Below are 21,667 nucleotides of genomic sequence, written 5' to 3' on the forward strand. Positions count from 1 at the left end.
TGGCTGTAAGGTCAGGGCACTTCTTCGTTCCTCCAGGCCATGTGCATTCCTTGACTTGTGGATCCCTTCCTCTGTCTTCAAAGCCAGTAATGGTGGTTGAGTCCTTCTCATGGTTTAAATATCTCTTGCCTCTTTTTCTGTTACATCTCTGACCCCTGTTGGCAAAGGTTCCCTGCTTTTAAGGGCTCCTGTGCTAAGATTGGGTCCACCCAGCTGCAAGTCCGTTTTGCCATGTAAGTTAACATATATATTTAATTTCTGGGGATTAGGACATGGGCATCTTTGGGAGGGGTGGGTGGCTCAGTCTACCTTCCCAGAGATCAGGAGTTCTCTGCCCCAAATCTGATAGAATACTGCTTCTATTAGGAAGAAGGAAAGAATGGCTGCCATAGGTGTTATTATTCTTAAAACAATAAAGATGAAGACACTGAAGTTCAGGGAGTTTAAACAGGCAGAGCTGGTTGTTTTTTTATTACATATTTATACGAGTATATTAAAACTCCAGTGTAGGAGGAAGACTGATAAACTCAAAAGGCTGACATTTGCCTTTGAGTTTTGTCGTCTGTGGTGCAGAGAAGGTGGTGAGGATGTCAAAGCTATACCGGCATTGCCACTCTCAACAATGAGATGCGGCCTGAATTATCCCTTCTTCTGGGTACCAGATTTTATGATTTGCCTTAATTTTACATTTGGTAGGTCTGGTTTTTACATTTTAAGGCTACTAAGTCAGAGTGTGGACATGTAAAATGATTTTCAGCCTGGAAAATGAGTGAGGAAAAGTGGAAAATTTCCTCTAGGAATGCTTCGTAGAGTCCCATGTTTGTTCTATGTGTTTGTGTGTGTGTGTGAAAGAGAATGTGTACATGTTTATATCCTCATGTTTAAGGCATGAGTGTGTGTGTGTGTGAGAGAGAGAGAGAGAGACAAAGAGGATATATATGATATTCCTTGTTCCTTGTTGGATTAGTATAGGAGAAGACAGATTATCAGTGATTTTTCAGTAGGAAGTGTACATTCCCTAGGAGGGTATTAGGTGTCAGTTGTTACGATTCTCTGAGGTCATGATTTTTAAAAAAAATGTCATGTTAAGAGGGCGTAGATGAACTGTTATAATGTTTCTTTTCTTTTTTTTTTTTTTTGAGATGAGGTCTCATTGTGTCACCCAGGCTAGAGTATAGTGGCACAGTCATAGCTCACTGCTTCCTCCAACTCTTGGGCTCAAACAGTTCTCCTGCCTTAGCCTCCCAAGTAGCACAGGCACATACCACCTGGCTAATTTTTTTCTTTTCCATAGAGTTAGGGTCTTGCTATGTTGCTCAGGCTGGTCTTGAATTCCTCTCCTCGAGCAATCCTCCTGCCTCCGCCTCTCAAAGTGTGCTAGGATTACAGGCATGAGCAACCACACCTGGCCTGCTCTAATGTTTCTGAATGTTGGCAAGGCACATTTACCTGAGGACTGTGTCAGCGATAAGTGTGTGTTTGATTCAGAGTATGATTGCCAGTACTTGAGCATTTTGTTTTTAAATGTTTGTTAAATTGAGGGTTGAAGAATAGCATCTTGCTGTTAAAAATGCTTTGATTACCTGTGAGATCTTACATATCTTTGATATGATTGTTATTGATATAGTTCCTAATAGTGATCCTTTATTTTTAAAAGGGAGATTCTACAGTAGTTGGAACAAGTAGGCTTCGTGACTTATATGACAAATTTGAAGAGGAGTTGGGGAGCAGGCAAGAAAAGGCCAAAGCTGCTCGGCCTCCGTGGGAACCTCCGAAGACGAAGCTCGATGAAGATTTAGGTGAGTCAGAGTCATTAACTAGTCTGAGACCGTTGCTGTTATAGCTTCATTCCTGAATTTTGGGGAAATACCCTTGAGAGTCCCACATTGAGATTTCTTCTTTTTCATTTTATTTTTCTTAATTACAGTCATTAAGATACATAGAAGTGGAACTTCCTTCTTTTTGATCATATTTTTCCTTAGTTACATTTGGCAGAATACAGCCGTGATCTCATTTGCAAGGCTTGCCAACAAGGGTGCCCCTTGGAGATTGTCCAGTCAGAAGAGTTCAGCATCTTTCCAAAAGAAGGAGCCTGTGCCCCCTGCCTCTCATGAGGACAGACGTCCTTCCTTGGCCCTCTCCTTTGCCAGGTGTGCCTGGTTTGATGAGGGAAACGACGACTATAGCCCAGCTCTGTTTGAAGGTTTCTCTCCACTCGTGTACACAGTTTGCATAGCTTTTTCATAAAGTAGTCTATTTTTTCATTTGTATGTTCTGAGGTTCCAAGTAGGTGGTGAGATCTTTGAGGATGGAAATTACTTTTTACCACTTTGTATCCTTAGACCCTAACAGAATGCCGTGCACAGATGAGACATTCAGTGTGCATTTACCTGCATGTTCTCTCTGGCTCTCATCTGCCCACCTCCATGACATCCCACATGCTGAGAGGCAGTTATCCATACTGGGCAAAGGCACCTGAGTCGGGAGCTGGATGGCCTGGGTTTGAATCCCTGCTCTACCACCTACTTGATATGTGACCTTGGTCCAGAAGTTCGTCTCCATCTCAGATTTTTCCCATTTGTAAAATAGGGATGACAGTAGCATCTATCTCATGCAGTACATGTAAATACAACTCCATGTTGGATTTTATTATGCTACTACTACGTTAATCTCTTATAGGATTAATTTATTTTAAAAACTAATTATTTTTCTTTTTGTAGTGATGGAATCTCACTATGTAGGATTAACTTCTAGGTCTTTTTAAAAAAAAAATGGTGGTAAAATACACATAATATGAAATTTACCATCTTAACCATTTTTAAGCATACAGTTCAATAGGGTTCAACATGACATTGTTTGCAACCAGTTGCCAGAACTATTTTCCTTTCATAAAACTGAAACTCTGTACCTGTTAAGGAATAACTCCCCAGACCCCAATTCCCTGTTCCCTTATTACTACTATGCTGCTTTCTTTCTCTATGAATTTGACTCTCAGGTATCTCATATATGTGGAATCATGTATATTTGTCTTTTTGTGACTGGCTTGTTTCAGTTACCGTAAGTCTGTGTCTGTTTTTATTCAGTCACTTTAAGGACTAACATCTCTTGCTGTTATTGAGGGAAAAAAATGTCAAGTCTTTGGTCTTACATTCCCAGCCTTCACTGTGGCATTCTCAGCACTCCCAGCCCTAACCTTCCAGTGTTTTTCTGTGTGGCCCGCTCTCTAGCTAGTCCACTGTATTCTTAGCTCCATGCTTTTGCCTATGGTGCTCCCTCTTCATTCCTTTCTTCTTCTCTCCTCCTTATCATGCTTCTCCCATCCCGTTGCAGTGCTTGGGTCACATGTGCTCCTTCTTTGAAATTATCACCAGCCTTTCTGGATCCCAGTGAAACAGCCCTTTTGTGGATCAATACATAGCTCAAGTGTTAAACTACATACTACTACTATGGTTTTTCATTTTATCTGACATTGCTCATTGAGTCTTACTTTTTCTCTAAAGATGTTTATTTTCTTTGCTTCTCCAACTAGATTGTGACTTAGCATTGTCTATTTTTTTTTTTTTTTTTTTTTGCGGTATTGCTTAGTAGAGTATTTGGTGTGGAGTAGGCCCTTAAGTATTTTCTAGAAGAATAAAGAACTCTTCTTACCTTTAGAGGTTTAGGTCATTTGGAAGTCTCCACAAAAACCAGTTTGTCAGCCGGATGCGGTGGTTCATGCCTATACTCCTAGCACTTTGGGAGGCTGAGACGGGTGTTTCACCTGAGGTCAGGAGTTCGAGACCAGCCTGGCCAACATGGCAAAATCCTGTCTCTACTAAAAATACAAAAGTTAGCTGGGTCTGGTGGTGGGCACCTGTAATCCCAGCTACTCGGGAGGCTAAGGCAGGAGAATCACTTGAACTTGGGAGGCGGAGGTTGCAGTGAGCTGAGATCATGCACTGCACTCCAGTCTGGGTGACAGAGTGAGACACCCTGCACTCCCGCCTGGGTGACAGAGCAAGACTCTGTCTCCAAAAAAAAAAAAAAAAAAAAAAAAAGGAAAAGAAAAAACCCAGTTTGTTAATTCTATTAGTTTCTGTGTTTTTCTCCCAACCCCTGTTAGAGAGTTCCAGTGAATCCGAGTGTGAGTCTGATGAGGACAGCACCTGTTCTAGCAGCTCAGACTCTGAAGTTTTTGACGTTATTGCAGAAATCAAACGCAAAAAGGCCCACCCTGACCGGCTTCATGATGAACTTTGGTACAACGATCCAGGCCAGGTGCGTATTTTTATGCCCTTGCTGTGAAGGTTGCAAACCCAGACATAATGGTTATTGCTCTGGGCTCAGAAGATGCATGTTGCCTTGTATTGAAACTGAATTTTACTCTCAGGCTTGTGTCCTTCAGAGCTGTTTTTTTTCAGCTTCGGGTTCAGTTCCAAAGCATAAGCACCGGAGCAGCTGTCCCTTGAATCATTTTTGATGATGTTTGTAAATTCCGTGTTGGGGAGAGGAGTAATGGCCCTGCCTCATTAAACTTGGAGTAGATGGAAGAAGACACATGGTAGGATGAGAGAGAACTGGGAGGTCTTTTTAGAAGTAGTTCACCTGGAAGGTATCTTGCTGCATAATAGTAAATAAGTCCTATAAAATTTCATTTTTTTTTAGTTGGTAACAGTCACAAGTTCTCTTCCTTGTTAAGCATGTTTGAGCTAATGACATAATAGGTGGACATAATTATTTTTATTTTTAATTACTGTCTTAATATGAAGTGTAATACATAATAAAATTAGCATTGTTAAAAAAGATTTGTGTCACACAGATATAATACGTACAAAAATTGTATCTTTAATGCATGTAAAGTTAGGAAGCATAATAAAGCATATCTATAAAAAGATAATTTAAAATTTATATTTCATGAGTAAATTTATAACATTCTATATTAATTAAAATGCTTTTCTCCTGGTTCTTGTTAGACGACAGCTATCCATCTTTTTTTAATAGAATGTCTGGGAGAAATCTATTTTGTGTGTTCCTTTTACTCTCTTGGAATTGAGCAGAAATGTTTGCAAAACTGCCAATGCGTTTTAAAACTTGGTTTTCTTTTTAAACAGCTTTGTTGAGTTATAATTTACATGTGATACAATTGTACTTCAAACTTATAATCCAGCATTTTTTAGTATATTCATGGGGCTGCACAACTATCACTACAATTGAATTTTAGGACATTTTTGTCCCCCATAAAATAAACTTCCTCCATATATGGGTTTTTTTTTTTTTTTTTGAGACCTGGTCTCACACTGTTGCTCTGGCTGGAGTGCACTGGCGCAATAACGGCTCACTGGAGCCTTGACTTCCCAGGCCAAAGCGATTCACCTGCTTCAGCCTCCCAAGTATCTAGGACTATAGGGGCGCCCCACTATGCCTGGCTGGTTTTTTTTTTTTTTTTTGAGATAGAGTTTCATTCTATTGCCTAGGTTGGAGTGCAATGGTGCGATCTTGGCTCACCGCAACCTCTGCCTCCCGGGTTCAAGTGATTCTCCTGCCTCAGCCTCCCGAGTAGCTGGGATTACAGGCATGTGCCACCACGCCTGGCCAATTTTGTACTTTTAGTAGAGATGGGGTTTCTCCATGTTGGTCAGGCTGGTCTCGAACTCCTGACCTCAGGTGATCCACCTGGCTCAGCCTTCCAAAGTGCTGGGATTACAGGTGTGAGCCACTGTGCCTGGTCTGCCTGGCTAGTTTTAAAAAATTATTTGTAGAGATGAGGTCTCGCTATGTTGCCCAGGCTGGTCTCAAACTCCTAGGCTCAAGCAGTCTTCCTGCCTCAGCCTCCCAAAGTGTTGGGAATTACAGGTGTGTGAGCTACTGCACCTGGCCCTCTAGTCTTTTTACTTGACTGTTGTTTTCCTGTTTCACAAGAAGCCTCTATACTGATTTCCGTGGATACCTGTTTCTATCAGAAATTCAACAGTGCTTTGTATACAGTCTCTGTAATGCTGTTTAGTGTTACTGGTTTTGTGTCTTCTGTATAGTTGAGCCTTGTGAAGGGCTGAATATGAAGGATCCCAGACCTTGATAAAAGGCAAGCATGTAGGATGTCTCCACTTCCCTGGAGATCAGTGAGCACTAAGTTAATTTTTTATATTTTCCATCACGGAAGTCATGACTGGCATTAAGAGTGTGTTATAACTTTTTTTTTTCTTTTTTTTTTTTTGAGACAGAGTCTTCAAAAAACTCCTGCTCTGTTGCCCAGGCTGGAGTTGGAGTGTAGTGATGTGATCTCAGCTCACTGCAAGCTCCACCTCCCAGGTTCAAGTGATTCTCCTGCCTTCGTCTCCCCAGTGGCTGTGACTACAGGCTTGTGCCACCATGCCCAGCTAATTTTTGTATTTTTAGTAGAGACGAGGTTTCACCATGTTGGCTAGGCTGGTCTTGAACTCCTGACCTCAAGTGATCTGCCTGCCTTGGCCTCCCCAAGTGCTGGGATTACAGGCATGAGCTATTGCACCTGGCCTTAGGAGTGTGTTATAACTTTTTTTTTTTTTTTTGCGATAGAGTTTCATTCTTATTGCCTAGGCTGGAGTGCAGTGGCACATTCTCAGCTCACTGCAACCTCTGCATATCTAGTTCAAGCAATTCTCCCTGCCTCAGCCTCATGAGTAGCTGGGATTACAGGTGCCCGCCACCATGCCTAGTTAATTTTTGCATTTTTTTAGTAGAGATGGGGTTTTGCCATGTTGGCCAGGCTGGTCTTGAACTCTTGACCTCAGGTGATCCATCTACCTCAGCCTCCCAAAGTGCTGGGATTACAGGCGTGTGCCACTGCGCACAGCCGTGTTATGACTTTTGATGAAATCCTGTTACATCTCTTATTTGCCAGCTGTTACTTTAGATAGTATCTTAACAGAATCTTTCTTTTTGGTAGTAATATTATTCCTCTGCTGTACCACCTGGATCTTTAGATTTTCCAAGAGGCTAAAGCAAAGTTACAACTTTTTACTTTAACACTTTTTTTTCAAAAAGTCTTACTGACTTTTATATTTTAATTGGACATACTGAGTTATAAATCTCAATAACTTTAAAGAAATATATGTGTGTATATATGTATATATATTTTTTCTTTTAAGGCTAGTCAAGTGAAGAAGCAGTGGGAGTGGAGAAGGAATGAAGAAATCTAACTGGCTGTGATCAATTATTTGTAAAAACCATTACACTCTGACCAGCCTATATTTTTAAATTATTACAGAGAAAGAGAAATGGAACTCCACTTCTTCATTTTCCCTATCTGAGCTCTGGTCTTGTTTTTCATTCAGTATTACCATCTATACCAGAGGAACTCATGAACCTGGCTTGTGAGGCCCTTCAGATTTTGATGTTAGTTCTGCTTCTTTTGGTCTTCTCCCCCACATAAATGGTCCATTTTATTTAGATGGGTCTCGTGGCCCAGAGCATGACGTGGACTTCCTGCCTTCTCTCCTTTTCTGATGGGTGCTGGTGCCTCTAGTGCAGCAGCCCTCTTGTTTTCTTGTCCATCCCATCTGTTTGACACCCCCAGCATTACCTACTTTCGAGTGATTTTTTTTTTCTTTTAAATTATGAAGCATATCATATATATGTTGTTCTCCTGTCTAGAACAGATACTCCTTGAGCACATGGACCTGCTGTTCTTTATCATCCGCTTGCTTAGCACTCATCCATTCCAGAAGTTTTGAAGAATTGCTTGCCTGTGGAGCCTTGTGGGCGGAGTTTGTGGCACTAAAACAAATTCAGGGAAAGAGATGTAATCTAACCTGATCAGTGTGGGAAGTTTTTCTGGCTTAGTAGCATTTTCTTCTCTCTGCTAGTGAGGTGCCTTACAGTTTCTCTTTTCAAAACATCGAATCCGCAGGTCACCTTCAAAACACTCTATGTGTTCCTCCAGGATATAAAATTTGCTTTTGTGAAAGAGTCATTTTTCTTGAGATAAGAAATAGGGAAACAAAAATGTCCTGGGAATTGGTAGAAGAAGATGGGGGCAAACAGTGTGCTGACATTGATATTTTCTGCTTGGCTGCACAAATAACTCGGGAATGCAGGGTTGTCATACAGTTTCCCTTTATAAGACAATATAGAGAGTTTGCAGCTTTATTGGTTTTGGAACATCCGTTTAATCTTCTAACCGTGACAGCCTCTCAGAGCTTCAGTGCTCATGACATTAAAACCCACACATTTTCAGAGGCATCATTGTGCATGGTGTGGATTTTTCCCTCCAATAAAAACGAATTACATTGTGTTTCTGACAGATGAATGATGGACCACTCTGCAAATGCAGCGCAAAGGCAAGACGCACAGGAATTAGGCACAGCATTTATCCTGGAGAAGAGGTAACTGGTTTGGGTTATTATGTTTGTAAATGCCGAGAAGCCAGAAGTAGACAGATGTTGTTGCTGTTCTTTCCCCCATAAATGAAATAATACTGTCAAAATTCTCTTCATATTCCCTGATAGTCTCTGTTACTGATAATTGCGGAGGAAAGCACTTGGGTTTTGGGGATGGAGTGGGGAGTGTTCTCGAGGAAACATTAACAAAAGTTTTAGTAGTTTTATTATTTAAAATAGGCATGGTGTATTTGATATGTGTTTCCCATTTTAAGTATTTTTCAACTGTACATATTATAGTTTTATGTTTCATCATAAGTGGCTATGAATGGCCCTGGAGAGACGCTCTTACTAAAGTGCTCTGAGGCGCATGTATTCTCTCTGTTAGTCTGTCCCTTTCAATTATTGTCCCTCATTTGTTCCCTTTATCTTTTATTTTTATAAGCTATTTTTGTTAATCCCAGGCTCCTCACTTTATAATTCAGTGCATTATATTTAAACACAGTATACATAAAACCTTAATTTCTATTTAAAACTTGTTTGAGGGCTCAATAATAATGGGAATAAAGACTAGGAGATGGTGCCTGATAATTTGAAATACTTGCATCACTTCTGCTCATTTGTCTTTGAAAGTAGGCAAGTGTAGCGAGGAATTGTGGGACAGGGTGGCATCTTGTGAGCGTTTGTGCACATGCCTCAGGTTGGGAGCTCTGAGACGTTGATGAGAGATCAACACCTGTGACAGGAAAAGAGCAGAGGTGGGAACTATTCCCCTGTGATGTGGGTCTGATCAGGCCTGGCTTATCAGAATTTTTGTGTGTTGTGCTGGAATGGCCGTCCTACCCCCATCTGTCTCAGTCCCCACAGCAAGGTGCCCCAGGAAGGGCACGACCCTGGGAGAGGGGGCTCTGCAGCTGAGGCTGACCCTGAAGGAGCCAATAGCTATAGGCTGTGTGCTGACTACACAGCGCACATTTGGACAGCAGGCTCTTCCTTGAAGGGAGACTAGATGGGCAGTGGTGCCAGCTAGGGACCCGTAGGCAGGAAAGGCAGGTGACAGTTTGGTTTCCTGGAAGAATGGTCTCATTCTGGGGACTCAGCGTGGGTCATTGTGTCTGGCTAGTTGGATGTTTGGCGGTGGAAGTTAGCTTAATTATACAGCTTAGCCTTGATAAGCGGGGTCCATGCTGTTGGGCTCGTGGGAAGCCTCCTCTCTGCTGCTGTGGTCATTTCATTCATGTGCCCCTCCTGTCGCTCTGGGGTGGCTGAGGTCAGGGGGTGGCTGGCACCAACTGCCCCAGTCATTTTGTCTGCTTAGTACCTTGGTACCTCTTCCATGGTGGTGCTGTCTGACAGACCTCCATGTGTGAGATAGAGCTCGTCATGCTCCCTTCCATTTGTCCACCTGCAAGTCTCTGCCCCAAGACCTTCTCATCCGTCCTCTTTTCTTCTAGGCCCCTGACCAGCTGGCATGGCCACCACTTGCTTCTGCCCATGAGTCCCTCTCTATTCTAACTTCAGGCCACTTCTCTTTCCACACAAAGTGGATGACCAGGTACACTGCCTGAAACTCCGCCCACTGGGAGAGATTTCCCCACAGCGCTGTCTTTCAGAACCATTCCAGAATGAGGCTGTAGTGCCATCTGTTTTTGGCTCACCCACTCTTGCCAACTGACCCATTTGTAAACCAAGCTTGGGCTTTTTCCTCTGCTTTCATCCATACACCCTAGGTCATCAGCTGAGGGAGGGGAGCTGGTGCAACAGTGGTGGAGCTGTGGGGATCTGGGCCACCTGCCCAGGCAGCTTGTTTGTGCTCTTGGCTCCTGGGTATGCTTGACTCTGGCAGTACCATGCCTGCCTTTTTTTTTTTTTTTTTTTTTTTTTTTTTGAGACGGAGTCTCGCTCTGTCACCCAGGCTGGAGTGCAGTGGCCGGATCTCAGCTCACTGCAAGCTCCTCCTCTCGGGTTCACGCCATTCTCCTGCCTCAGCCTCCCGAGTAGCTGGGACTACAGGCACCCGCCACTTCGCCCGGCTAGTTTTTTGTATTTTTTAGTAGAGACGGGGTTTCACCGTATTAGCCAGGATGGTCTCGATCTCCTGACCTCATGATCCGCCCATCTCGGCCTCCCAAAGTGCTGGGATTACAGGCTTGAGCCACCGCGCCCGGCCCATGCCTGCCTTTTGATGGATTGTTGCTGATGCCGTATTGCCTGGTGGGACTGACAGAATTTAGCCTATGATGGGTGATTCTGGCCACATGTGTATCTGGTATCTCTTGGCCAGGCCTTACATCTCTATCAGGGCCAAGTAGCACATCTGGAATATTCTTTCAAAGGCACATACGTCTTCACTATAGATAGCAGGTCTTGCTCCAGAACGTCAGGGACCAGCATTGTGATTCTCCCAATGTGGCCTGCCACAGATTCCTTTTGGCATCTTTTCCCACCAACACTGTAGGATCTGCTGAAACATATGGCCCCAGCAGCAGCGCTGCTTATACTCTAGTCTGAAACAGCTGAGGCCCTTTCTCACATGGGCTGTCCTCAGCAGGGGCAGCTGTTTGTGCCGTTTGTGCCACTCTGTAAGTGGATTGGAGCAGTGTTTCTACATGGGCATTCTCTTGCCTCCTGAGCCTGAAAAGGCGCACTAGGTGTTGTGCTTTCTTCATTGTAGGAGGTGGAAGATAAAATAATTGTCTTTTACTTTGGAGGGGATGTCTTGGCATTCCCCAGACCACTGGACTCCTAAAAATTGTGTGGCTGTGACAGGCCCCTAAATCTTTGTAGGGCTGATCTCACATCCACTGCGGTGCATGCGTGCATGCCTGATCATCATCATGTCAGAGGTGTAATGGAGCAGTGTGAGGTTCTGCAGTGTGCCTGGACGGTTGGAAACTCCTTGGTATTATGAGTGGGTAGGAGCATTAACAGCCCTGGGGCAAAACTATAAATGTCTGTGAACCATTCTGATCCTTATTTCTGATTGGGATAGAAAATAACCCATTCACGTAATCAGTTGCCACATACTTTATATCTGCTCCAGCTAAACTACAACACCTGGCCTGGCAGCTACACTCAGAGCTCCTGCTTGGTTGAGTTTGTGGTAGTTTGCAGTTATCCTTCAGGACCTTCAGGGGCCAGACAGGTGAATTAATCAGAGATAGGACCGGTACCATCTCCCTTATATCCTTCAGATCCTTAAGAGTGGCACTAATCTCCTCTCTCCCTCCAGTGCAATATTGGTTTTGATGCCTGGGTTGATGGGGGTTGTGGCAATTTCATTTCTGCTTGACTTTTGCATTAGGATAGCTCTTATTCCACATGTCAAGGACCCAGTGTTGAGTAGCACATTGGATCTGCCAAGAATGTCAATTCTAGTGGTACATTCAAGGACCAGGGTAAGGACCACTGGGTAGATCTGTGATTCAGTAGACCCACTGTAAGTCAGACCTTGACCAAGATCCATTTATTACCTTGGCCTCATATTCTCTACTTAACTGGGGAACCATAGTGATGTATCCAGTCTCCAAGTATCAATGATGATTCGGATACTGCATCTAACATGGCTTGAACTGTCTGCTATTCTTCTTTTCCCAGTGTACAGCTCCCCAGGTAAATGGCCATAAGCCCCTTTGGTGAATGACAGGGTTGTCAAGGCCGTTTTTGCTTGTTATTTTGTTACAGAGTCCTTCCTCCTGGGATCTGACCACCTCTTTAGTCAGTGGATTTCAGTCCAAAAAATGTGATCAGGTCTGGAACTGGGCAAGGAATAGTGTGACTGTTTATTGGAATGTCCTGCCTTCAGTCTCTTGGTTATCCATTCCTGGTTTCTTATGTTTGTACAAACTAAGTAGTACTCGTGTTGGTTACCCACTTGTTTTGTACCCAAGGACACCATGTTCTATTAACTATTTCCGTGACCTTTGTGGGTCAGACCCCCTTGGCTGCCACTGTGGCCTGGCTTCCAGTACTTAGCCCTATCACCTGGCATCTCTTGTTTCAGGATTCTGTCATCCCTGTTACTGCTGGCGAGCTCTGCTCTCTGACCACTTTTGTGGTCAGCCCTGGCCTGCAGAGGAGGTCGCCACTGATCTTCCTCATGATGTTTGTGCTCCTATCACCTGCACATTCGTTTTAGTGTGTCCTCTGGGGCTTCCCATGCAACACGATTGTTTGGCATATTTTCCAGCCATAGATACTGTATGCATTCTAACTTCCTTGAGTCCTTGAATTCCTTCCTCCACTGTCTACCAAGGCAATTCTGGTATTTCAGCTTTGCTCAGTGTGGGTTGTTGCTTCTTCATGCTTTTAGGAGCCATGCTAGTAGGGAGTTCTCAACATACCCTGGTGGTGTTGTATCCTGAGTACTCCCAAGTCAATATACTCTTCTCTAAACAATTTTATGTTCTGGCCCTGTTGATCAAGCGCTCTCATCATCACGTCCTCTGCAGACTTCTCTGGCTGTTGCTACATGCTAGTTAGTTCCTGCAATTCTTTTGAAATATAATCTGTTGCCTTCCAGCACTTCCCCATTTGGGGCCCTGAAATGACCCCAATTATAGGTATTGGCCTGGAGGGGAGACTGGTTGAGGGGTGTGTGAGGGGGCATAGTGTTGCCTTGCAGGTTCTTCCATTGTCTTCTGGCACAATTGAGCAGTTGCTCTTAATTGGGAGGGATGTGCTATCTCTGCAGTCAGATGGTTTAGAGGAATCTGGGGAGTCAAAACCTAAATGTCCCCATTTCTGGTTTCCTGGGCCCTGACCGTGGCTAATTGCCTTTGAGGTTCAGCCACTCTCACAGGTAAGCCTTAGGCTTGGTCATTGCTGTGACCTCCCACTGTAGGTAGTGAGAGTTTCTTCTGGCTTTCACATCTGGTTTCCAATAGTCTTTTCTCCTCCTCTGCTGTTATACTTCTATAGTGCAGTGGTTCTCTAAGTGAAGGCTTCCAACTGAGACTCACACAAGCTTCACCTGGGAACTTGTTAGAAAGGCAGATTCTCAGCCCATCCCAGCCACTGAATCAGAAACTGGGAGTGGGGAACAAGCACTCTGAGATTTAACCAGCCCTCCAGGTGATTTCTGGGCAGACTAAGGTTTGGGGACTATGGTAGAGCATCAGTGGTGCTTAGCGACAGCCATCCATCCCTGAAGGATCATAACCATTGTTCTTATAGCTACCATTTTTAAACACCTGGGTGTTTGGCCTGCTTCCAGTGTACAGCTTCTAATTCACCATCTTTAAAGTTTAGTTGCTTGCCATCTGGTGCCAGGGGTTGTCTGTGTTCCGCTTACCACCAGTGATGGCATCTTCATTGCTCGTTGGGAGGTGATTGAGCTCCGAAACACCATCTTATTTGCTGTTTTCTTGGGTCACTCCTAGTACCAACAGCCGCATCTTGGGTTCTCTAGAAGCAGATGCTAAGATGGAGTTTTGGGTGCATTATGGTTATTAGGCATCAACGAAAGGTGGAAGCAGGATTGGACAGAAGGATTGGCTGAACTGAAAGCTGCATTCAGCCTGGGGGTGATCTGTGGAATGCATATTGCCCGTTTGAGTTGGGCTGAAATAGCTGGGCATTTATACCTCTGCCTTGCTCAGTACCTGATGTTGGGCCGTGCCTGAGGTCAGAGGAGGGAGATCTGCAGTGGAGAGAGATCCTGAAGAAGCTTATAGCTGGAAGCTCCCTGCTATCTGTGCCCTCCACAGCCAGGCAGCAAGTCTTTCCTTGAACATGGGTCTGTGCGGCACATCCCCATGTCTATCACAGGTACACCCAATCATGCCATCACAACTGATGCTGTCACAGCACACTTCTTTTGCTGGCTTTGTTTGCCTTTTCCTGTGTGTGGTTTTTTTTTTTTTTTTTTTTTTGATATGGAGTTTTGTTCTTGTTGCCTAGGCAGGAGTGAAATGGCTTGATCTCAGTTCACGGCAACCTCCACCTCCCAGGTTCAAGTGATTCTCCTGCCTCAGCCTCCCAAGTAGCTGGGATTGCAGGCATGCGTCACCACGCCTGGCTAATTTTGTATTTTCAGTAGATACAGGGTTTCTCCATGTTGGTCAGGCTGGTCTTGAACTCCCGACCTCAGGCAATCTGCCCACCTTGGCCTCCCAAAGTGCTGGGATTACAGGCATGAGCCACCGTGTCTGGCCAGCTTTTTCCCGTCTTAAGATCCATGCATATTCTCTTCCACCACCTCTCATGCTTTCTTCATTTCTGACCTTTTTGATTTTTACCCAGCATATTTATTCCTTCCAGCTTTTAAAATTTCCTATTAACTCTCACTGCTGTTAGTTCTCAGATTAATTTCACCACTTTTTTTTTTTCAGTTTATTCATAAGTGTAACCAAAGGTCAGTTATTGTGTTATTTTACAAGTAAAAGGAAGATGGTCATAGGATTGTAGATCTAGAAAGATCCTTTTAAATCTTGTGGTCTGAACCCGCTCTGGAGTATACTGTAAGAGGCATATTGTGGCTATAAGATTAAGGGTAGCCATAACTTCATTCAGGTGTCTCACAGGGCTGATACTCCATGTCAGCAGTGTTGTCCGTGTCAGCCTGTGTCAGCAGTCTACAACCTAGCCTGGAGATTTCCAGGAGACAAGGCCACCTCGGCACAGATGCAGCTTTCATAAGTCTTAAAACAAAGTTTCCCCTTATAAGAATAGTTTAAACTCCTTTCAGAAAAGAGACATCTGGTAACTGATCTGGACTGAATACAGGTATAAGTAAAGGAGAAGGATCCTGCAAACTTGAGGCTGGTCTCCGGATGAAGACCCTCCTGGTGACTTGGTCATCTGACTCCCTGGCTGTATCTGGCCTGCATCTGCTGTCCGTCTTGTAAGAGAATAAGCAGAACAAACTGCTTGAGCATCGGTTGGTGACTAAGACTTATCTTTGAGGAGAATCAGATGGAAAGGGAGAAGTCCCTCCTGAAAGAGCTGGTTAATTAGGTCCATTGGAAACACCCCACCCACCAACACAACAGTTGGGGATGGTGATGGGATTTGCCTAAGCAGGTGAGTAGTGGCACTCATTTCTCTGAGAGAATCATGAGAGTTAGCTCTGATCCAGCTATCGGGTGAGCCCTATGGACTATTCCACAGCAGGTCTGGCAGTTTTTGTTCTGCTTTCTGGGCAATTGCTACCTACTGTGTGTACTTTCCACCTCTGTTATGGAAATTGCCACCAGGCAAAACCTGCCAAAATTATTCTTAAGATCCTTCCAGGCCCCTAGTAAGGGGGGACAGGCTCCCAAGTGGAAGAGGACGGTCTGGATGCCAGGGACACCCTTGACTTCAAGAGCTGACTGCCAGCTGGTGTGTCTCCAGCCCTTGCTGTGCCAGAGGAGCATCTCAGCCTGAAGGATCCTGCGATTGTGACACCATAGGCCAGGAAGTCGTAGGTCAGGTTTATCTGCAGAAAGCCTCTCTGTTGTTGTCTGCCAGTGGGGGAATTAGAAGATGATCCCCTGCAAGTCTGTACAATCACTGAAGGGCACATTATCCCCTCTGTACTCCTGATGGGACTGCGCAGCTTCTTCAGGGATGTGCTCCATCCTCAGATGCCTGCCGCGTGCCGCATACTCCAGTCACACAGGCTCAGCTCAAGAGTCGCATCACTTGGCCTGGCTGATCCATAGGCCTTCAAGCTGTGGAATGATGATCCTGAGTTTGCGGGATAACCATTGGTTGCACTACAGGCATTACCAGTCACCACTTGGGTCATGGTTAGGACAGTGGCTGTCACCTCCACAACCTACTCAGATGAGGAAGCACGCCCCAGACACCGTAGATGTCTGCAAAGAGGTTTACCCTTTGTCAAGGACAGAAATTCAGAGCCTCCTTGAAGACCTGATGCAAGGACTCAGTGAAAAAGTTGTCACTGGCTGTACTGTGTGTATCACACGGGAAGTGGTCTGTAACTCACAGACTGAAAAATATGATGGTAGCTATCTCCAAAGATGGTAAGGTCTCTCATGACTTCAACACCCAGTCAAGTTTATCCAGGAAGCACAGCTTGATGGGGCTGTGGGCATAGAGCAGACAGCCATAAGCTGTCCCTGTCCTCTGCTGCAGTGGCTGTTCATGACTTGGAGAATAGCACACCTCAGCATGAACCTCCCCATCAAGGACTGAAAGTGGCTGGTGTAAAGTTCAGGAAGGAACATTTAAGCATGCTTCAGTGGGTTTATGCAGCTGCCACCTCCATGGGACCGGGGCACCGCTGGGAGAGCCCTGTATAGGCCACCTTGCAGCCAAATGTTTATGATTTTCTTTTTGTTTTGAGACAAGGTCTTCCTCTGTCACCCAGGCTGGAGTGCAGTTGTGCAATCTTGGCTCACTGCAACTTCCGCCTCCTGGGCTCAAGTGATCTCCTGCCTCAACTTCCTGAGTAGCTGGGACCATAGGCATGCACCACCACACCAGGCTAATTTTTGTGAAGACAGGGTTTTGCCATGTTGCCCAGGCTGGTCTTGAACTCCTGGGCTTACGCAGACCTCCCACCTTGGCCTCCCAAAGTGCTATGATTACAGGCGTGAACCACTGTGCCTGGCCCTACTTTACAGTTGTTTTTAAGGGGAGCCCCATCACAGGCCAAACGAGCTCTCTTGGCCTCCGAAGTTAATCAAGCTCTATGGGCCCTTGCCATGCTGGAAAATGCCAAGACACAACCACCCAGCCAAGTGTTCCCAGCTGCAGCTCACACCTCTCCCAGCCCCAACTTGGCACCCTCTAGCCAGAGGTCTGACAGCTGGCATCACTCTCCTTGGGCTTCCCAGGCCCATCACCCACAGGACGAGACGCAGTCCAGCAGTCTGCAGCAAGGTCAGAGCTACTTCTACTGGCAGCTGCAATAAAGGGGACTCCCAAATGGGCCCATCTCAGGCAAGCCTCATGAGTTCCTTCAGACCCTCCTTACAACTGACGTGGCCTACTCGCCACGTCAGATGGAAGAACACCAGGTCTTCATCAAGGACAGGCCCCCTATGTGTACTCGTGGTCCAGCGGGTGTCCCCCGGCACCCTCATGGATGATAACTGCTCATTTGCTAAGTTCACGGTATTTTGGAGGCCCCCAAACCCTCAGACATTTATGGCCTTATTGGACATCCCTGCTTCACCAGCACCTGAGGAAGTCGCTGAGAGCTGGAGACTGGCCAGCCCTTTTTTACTGGTCTAGGTATGGCAAAGCCAGTACTGTTCTTTCCTACCGGTCTGTGAAGGAACAGACATAAAATCTCTTTTGTTAGATGTGAATCTAGGAAATACAAAATATTTTTAAGTAAAAATACTCTGTTGTTTTACTCGTAAACTGATTTTCGTTTTTTTCCCCTCAGGCTATCAAGCCCTGTCGTCCTATGACCAACAATGCTGGCAGACTTTTCCACTACCGGATCACAGTCTCCCCGCCTACAAACTTTTTAGTAAGTTTCTGAAGAATCACATGCATATCATTTAAAATGTAAATAGAGTAAAATGTGAATAGGCTAAAGTTATTGATTCCGTTCTTAAATGTTCTTACTTTGAAAAATATTTTTATGTTCAGAAATTGATCTTTAGCACGATGATGTTTCTTTCAGCTTCCTCTTCACTATACTACTATATCTTTTTTTCATTAAATATTGTTGGCATCACTTAATAGCAAAATTCATAGTAGCCAACAATGTTGGAGCTATGGAGTGGGAAGAAAATATAGAACACTTCCACATCTCTTAAAAATTAGTGAACATGGCCGGGCGCGGTGGCTCACGCCTGTAATCCCAGCACTTTGGGAGGCCGAGACGGGCGGATCACGAGGTCAAGAGATCGAGACCATCCTGGCTAACACGGTGAAACCCCGTCTCTACTAAAAAATACAAAAAACTAGCCGGGCGAGGTGGCGGGCGCCTGTAGTCCCAGCTACTCGGGAGGCTGAGGCAGGAGAATGGCGTGAACCCGGGAGGCGGAGCTTGCAGTGAGCTGAGATCCGGCCACTGCACTCCAGCCTGGGTGACAGAGCGAGACTCCGTCTCAAAAAAAAAAAAAAAAAAAAAAAAAAAAATTAGTGAACAGCGGCCAGGCCTAGCGGCTCACGCCTGTAATCCCAGCACTTTGGGAGGCTGAGGTGGGCGGATCACAAGGTCAGGAGATCGAGACCATCCTGGCTAACACGGTGAAATCCCGTCTCTACTAAAAATATAAAAAATTAGCCAGGTGTGCTGGCGGGCGCCATGGTGAAACCCCGTCTCTACTAAAAATACAAAAAATTAGCCGGGCATGGTGGCGGGCACCTGTAGTCCCAGTTACTCGGGAGGCTGAGGCAGGAGAATGGTGTGAACCCAGGAAGCAGAGCTTGCAGTGAGCCGAGATCGTGCCACTGCACTCCAGCCTGCACAACAACAACAACAAAAAATGTTTTGAAGAAATGCCAAACTGTTTCCAAAGTGGCTATACCATTTTTGCTCATTATTTTTTTCTTTTTTCAGAGGTGAGATCTCACTTTGTTGCCCAGGCTGAATTTGGACTCCAGCCTCATGTGATCCTCTTGCCTCAGCCTCCCAAGTATCTGGGATTACAGGCATGTGCCACTGTGCCTGGCTCTCTTTTATTTAATTTAGACCGTCTTTGTTAAGTTTTTCAAATATAAATTAACAATAATATTGGCAAAACAAATAATATATATTTCGATATTCTTTTGTTCCCCCTTATTCCAAGTTGTTCTTAATAGATAATGTTTAAAAGAATGAAATCTAGTATCTGTGTTAGAAATTTGTCTTATAGGCCATCAGTCTTAATAATTATTGCCATATTTAGCATTTAAGGTTAAAAATGGCTGGGCCTTATGGCTCATGCTTGTAATCCCAGCATTTTGGGAGGCCGAGGCAGGCAGATCACTTGAAGTCAGGAGTTCGAGACCAGCCTAGTAGAGATGGTGAAACCCCATTACTAAATACAAAAACTAGCCTGGCATAGTGGCACATGGCTGTAATCCCAGCTGCTCAGGAGGCTGAGGCACGATAATTGCTGGAACCTGGGAGGCGGAGTTTCTAGTGAGCCAAGATCATGCCCCTGCACTCCAGCCTAGGCAACAGAGTGAGACTTCATCTCAAACACACACACACACACACACACACACACACACACACACACACACACACACACAATGTTGGGTTATAAGAATGGCATAAGGAATAGAGTCCCTCTTGCTTAGATTGATATATGTATTATTTAGTTACAAATCCAATTTTCTGGGAATTAAGGCCTTTGAACTTGTATGGGAATTGATTTTTTGCAGTGTTTGGTTGGTTGACTTCTTGGAGAGGCTGGGAGTAGAGCTATGAGGGGTTGACCTTCTGGCACCCAGAGGCCTTTCAGAGACTTCTAGGCTGTTGCTAGTCTCCACTCTATGATGCTGAGTCTTTTTCCACTTCGCATTTGAGTCAGCTGTATTATTTACTTTGCTCCTGTTAGGACTTCTGTTAGTTCAGAAACATAGTTCATTAAGAACAGAACTGGTAGTATTGTGAGATTAAATAAAACAAGTTCTTAGAAAATGAAGCTTAATATAGCCTTTTATTTATTTATGGCACCCATAATATTACATCATTAATTGTCTAAGTACGTAAATATACTTACTATCTGAAGCCAGAGAATTTCATGTAAAATTAAACTTTGTATAAAGTTCTCTCTGGTGTCTGAAAGGAAGTCCTTATGTTCTGTTGGTTACTTTGAGTCCTGATGGATTTCTGCACATGCAAACCGTGTCATTTATTTAATTTGGGGTTCATGTTTCTGTTTGCTTTTAGACTGACAGGCCAACTGTCATAGAATACGATGATCACGAGTATATCTTTGAAGGATTTTCTATGTTTGCACATGCCCCCCTGACCAATGTAAGTATGTGCTAGTTGGCTGCTTTTCTCTTTCTTTCTACCTCCTTCATCCCTTCTTTCCAAAAGTCAAAACATTTCCTGTCATCTGCCTCCTAAGAAACGTTTCCTCTGCGTCCCTCTGTAATGTGAATGAGCTGCAGGAAGTCTGCAGCAGTCCGTCAGGTGGCAGTGTGACGTCTGTGCTAATGAGTCACAGGTTCGGTCTGCATTAAATGCTGTAAGTAAACATGTGTCAGAGTAACATTTTGAGAGTGTGAAAGCTTGGAAAAGGAGGATAAACTGTGGAGTAATGTGTTAAAGCTATTTTGGGTTGGTTGTCCTTCAAAAGAAAGTTGGAAAGTTTTAAGGAGAAGCCATTGTTTAGTCTCTGAGCAAAAGAAACAGAGCTTATTCAGGACGTTTGGAGCCTGAATTCATGAAGTACATTTTCTGCTTTTGAATCCCAGGAGTGTGTCTTCAAGAGACTTTGACATATGGATTCATGATATTTTTATACAGGTATTAAGTCTGCTTTGTTGGTAATTGGTTCAAATGGAAGTTCCTGATCCGTGAGTCAGAATCTTTCCATCTCCATGCTGGCAGTCCCAGGAATTGTCTTTCTTACTGCAGTTGGATGTAGAGTGAATTGGCTGGCAGTGGCACAGGAAGAGATGTGTGGCAGTGTACTTGACCCAGTACAGATGCTGTTGTAGAACTTATTGAATTGTAGCTATTATATATCCACATCAAATGGAATGTTGTTTAACCTTTTCTGGTTTGGTTACATGAAATTACATCTGCAATTTGAAAAATTATTTTAGTACTGTTTACTTCACAGATGAAATTCAGTTCCATTGGAGAGTACAGTTAAGACTCAGATCTTTGCCTTACCTTAGCCTTTTTTGTCATTTTTTTCATATAAGTAGATATGATTCCATAGCAGTGATGCTAATTTAAGACAAATTGTTTTCCTAATGAGATTTTCTTTATTTCACAGTATTTTTTATCCTAGAGAATTTTCTTTGAGAAGATGATTACATTGTAAATGTAAAAATAAAATCATTTGATAATATATGTTACGTTTTTCTTCAGGGGGGACCATCTGTTGTTCACTAATGTAGAAAAGCAATAATATGGGCCGGGCACGGTGGCTCACGCCTGTAGTCCCGGCACTGTGGGAGGTCGAGGTAGGTGGATCACTTGAGGTCAGGAGTTCGAGACCAGGTTGGCCAACATGGTGAAACCCCATGTCTCTACTAAAAATCCAAAATTAGCTAGGGGTGGTGGTGTGCGTCTGTAAACCCAGCTACTCGAGAGTTTGAGGCATGAGAATCACTTGAACCTGGGAGGCAAAAGTTTCAGTGAGCCAAGATCGTGCTGCCGCACTCCAGCCTGCGCAGAAGAGTGAAACTGTGTCTCAAATAAATAAAGAAATATAGAAAAGCAATAATATTAGGCCATTGTTAAATAATCT

The 21,667-nt window shown here is 44.3% G+C and overlaps 1 protein-coding gene across 6 annotated transcripts in view; it reads left to right on the plus strand.

The window, feature by feature from the left end:
- LOC105473010 (drosha ribonuclease III) overlaps positions 1 to 21,667 on the plus strand; it is a 137,914-nt gene that overhangs the window by 19,522 nt on the left and 96,725 nt on the right. For all 6 annotated transcript variants that reach the window (XM_011726567.2, XM_011726569.2, XM_011726571.3 and 3 more), the window contains 5 exons: positions 1,658 to 1,799; positions 4,103 to 4,257; positions 8,262 to 8,342; positions 17,680 to 17,766; positions 20,128 to 20,214. In XM_011726567.2, the coding sequence (XP_011724869.2) occupies positions 1,658 to 1,799; positions 4,103 to 4,257; positions 8,262 to 8,342; positions 17,680 to 17,766; positions 20,128 to 20,214 (552 nt within the window). The remainder of the gene's footprint in view (positions 1 to 1,657; positions 1,800 to 4,102; positions 4,258 to 8,261; positions 8,343 to 17,679; positions 17,767 to 20,127; positions 20,215 to 21,667) is intronic.

Source organism: Macaca nemestrina, chromosome 6 (genome assembly GCF_043159975.1).
Source record: "Macaca nemestrina isolate mMacNem1 chromosome 6, mMacNem.hap1, whole genome shotgun sequence".
NCBI lineage: Eukaryota > Metazoa > Chordata > Mammalia > Primates > Cercopithecidae > Macaca > Macaca nemestrina.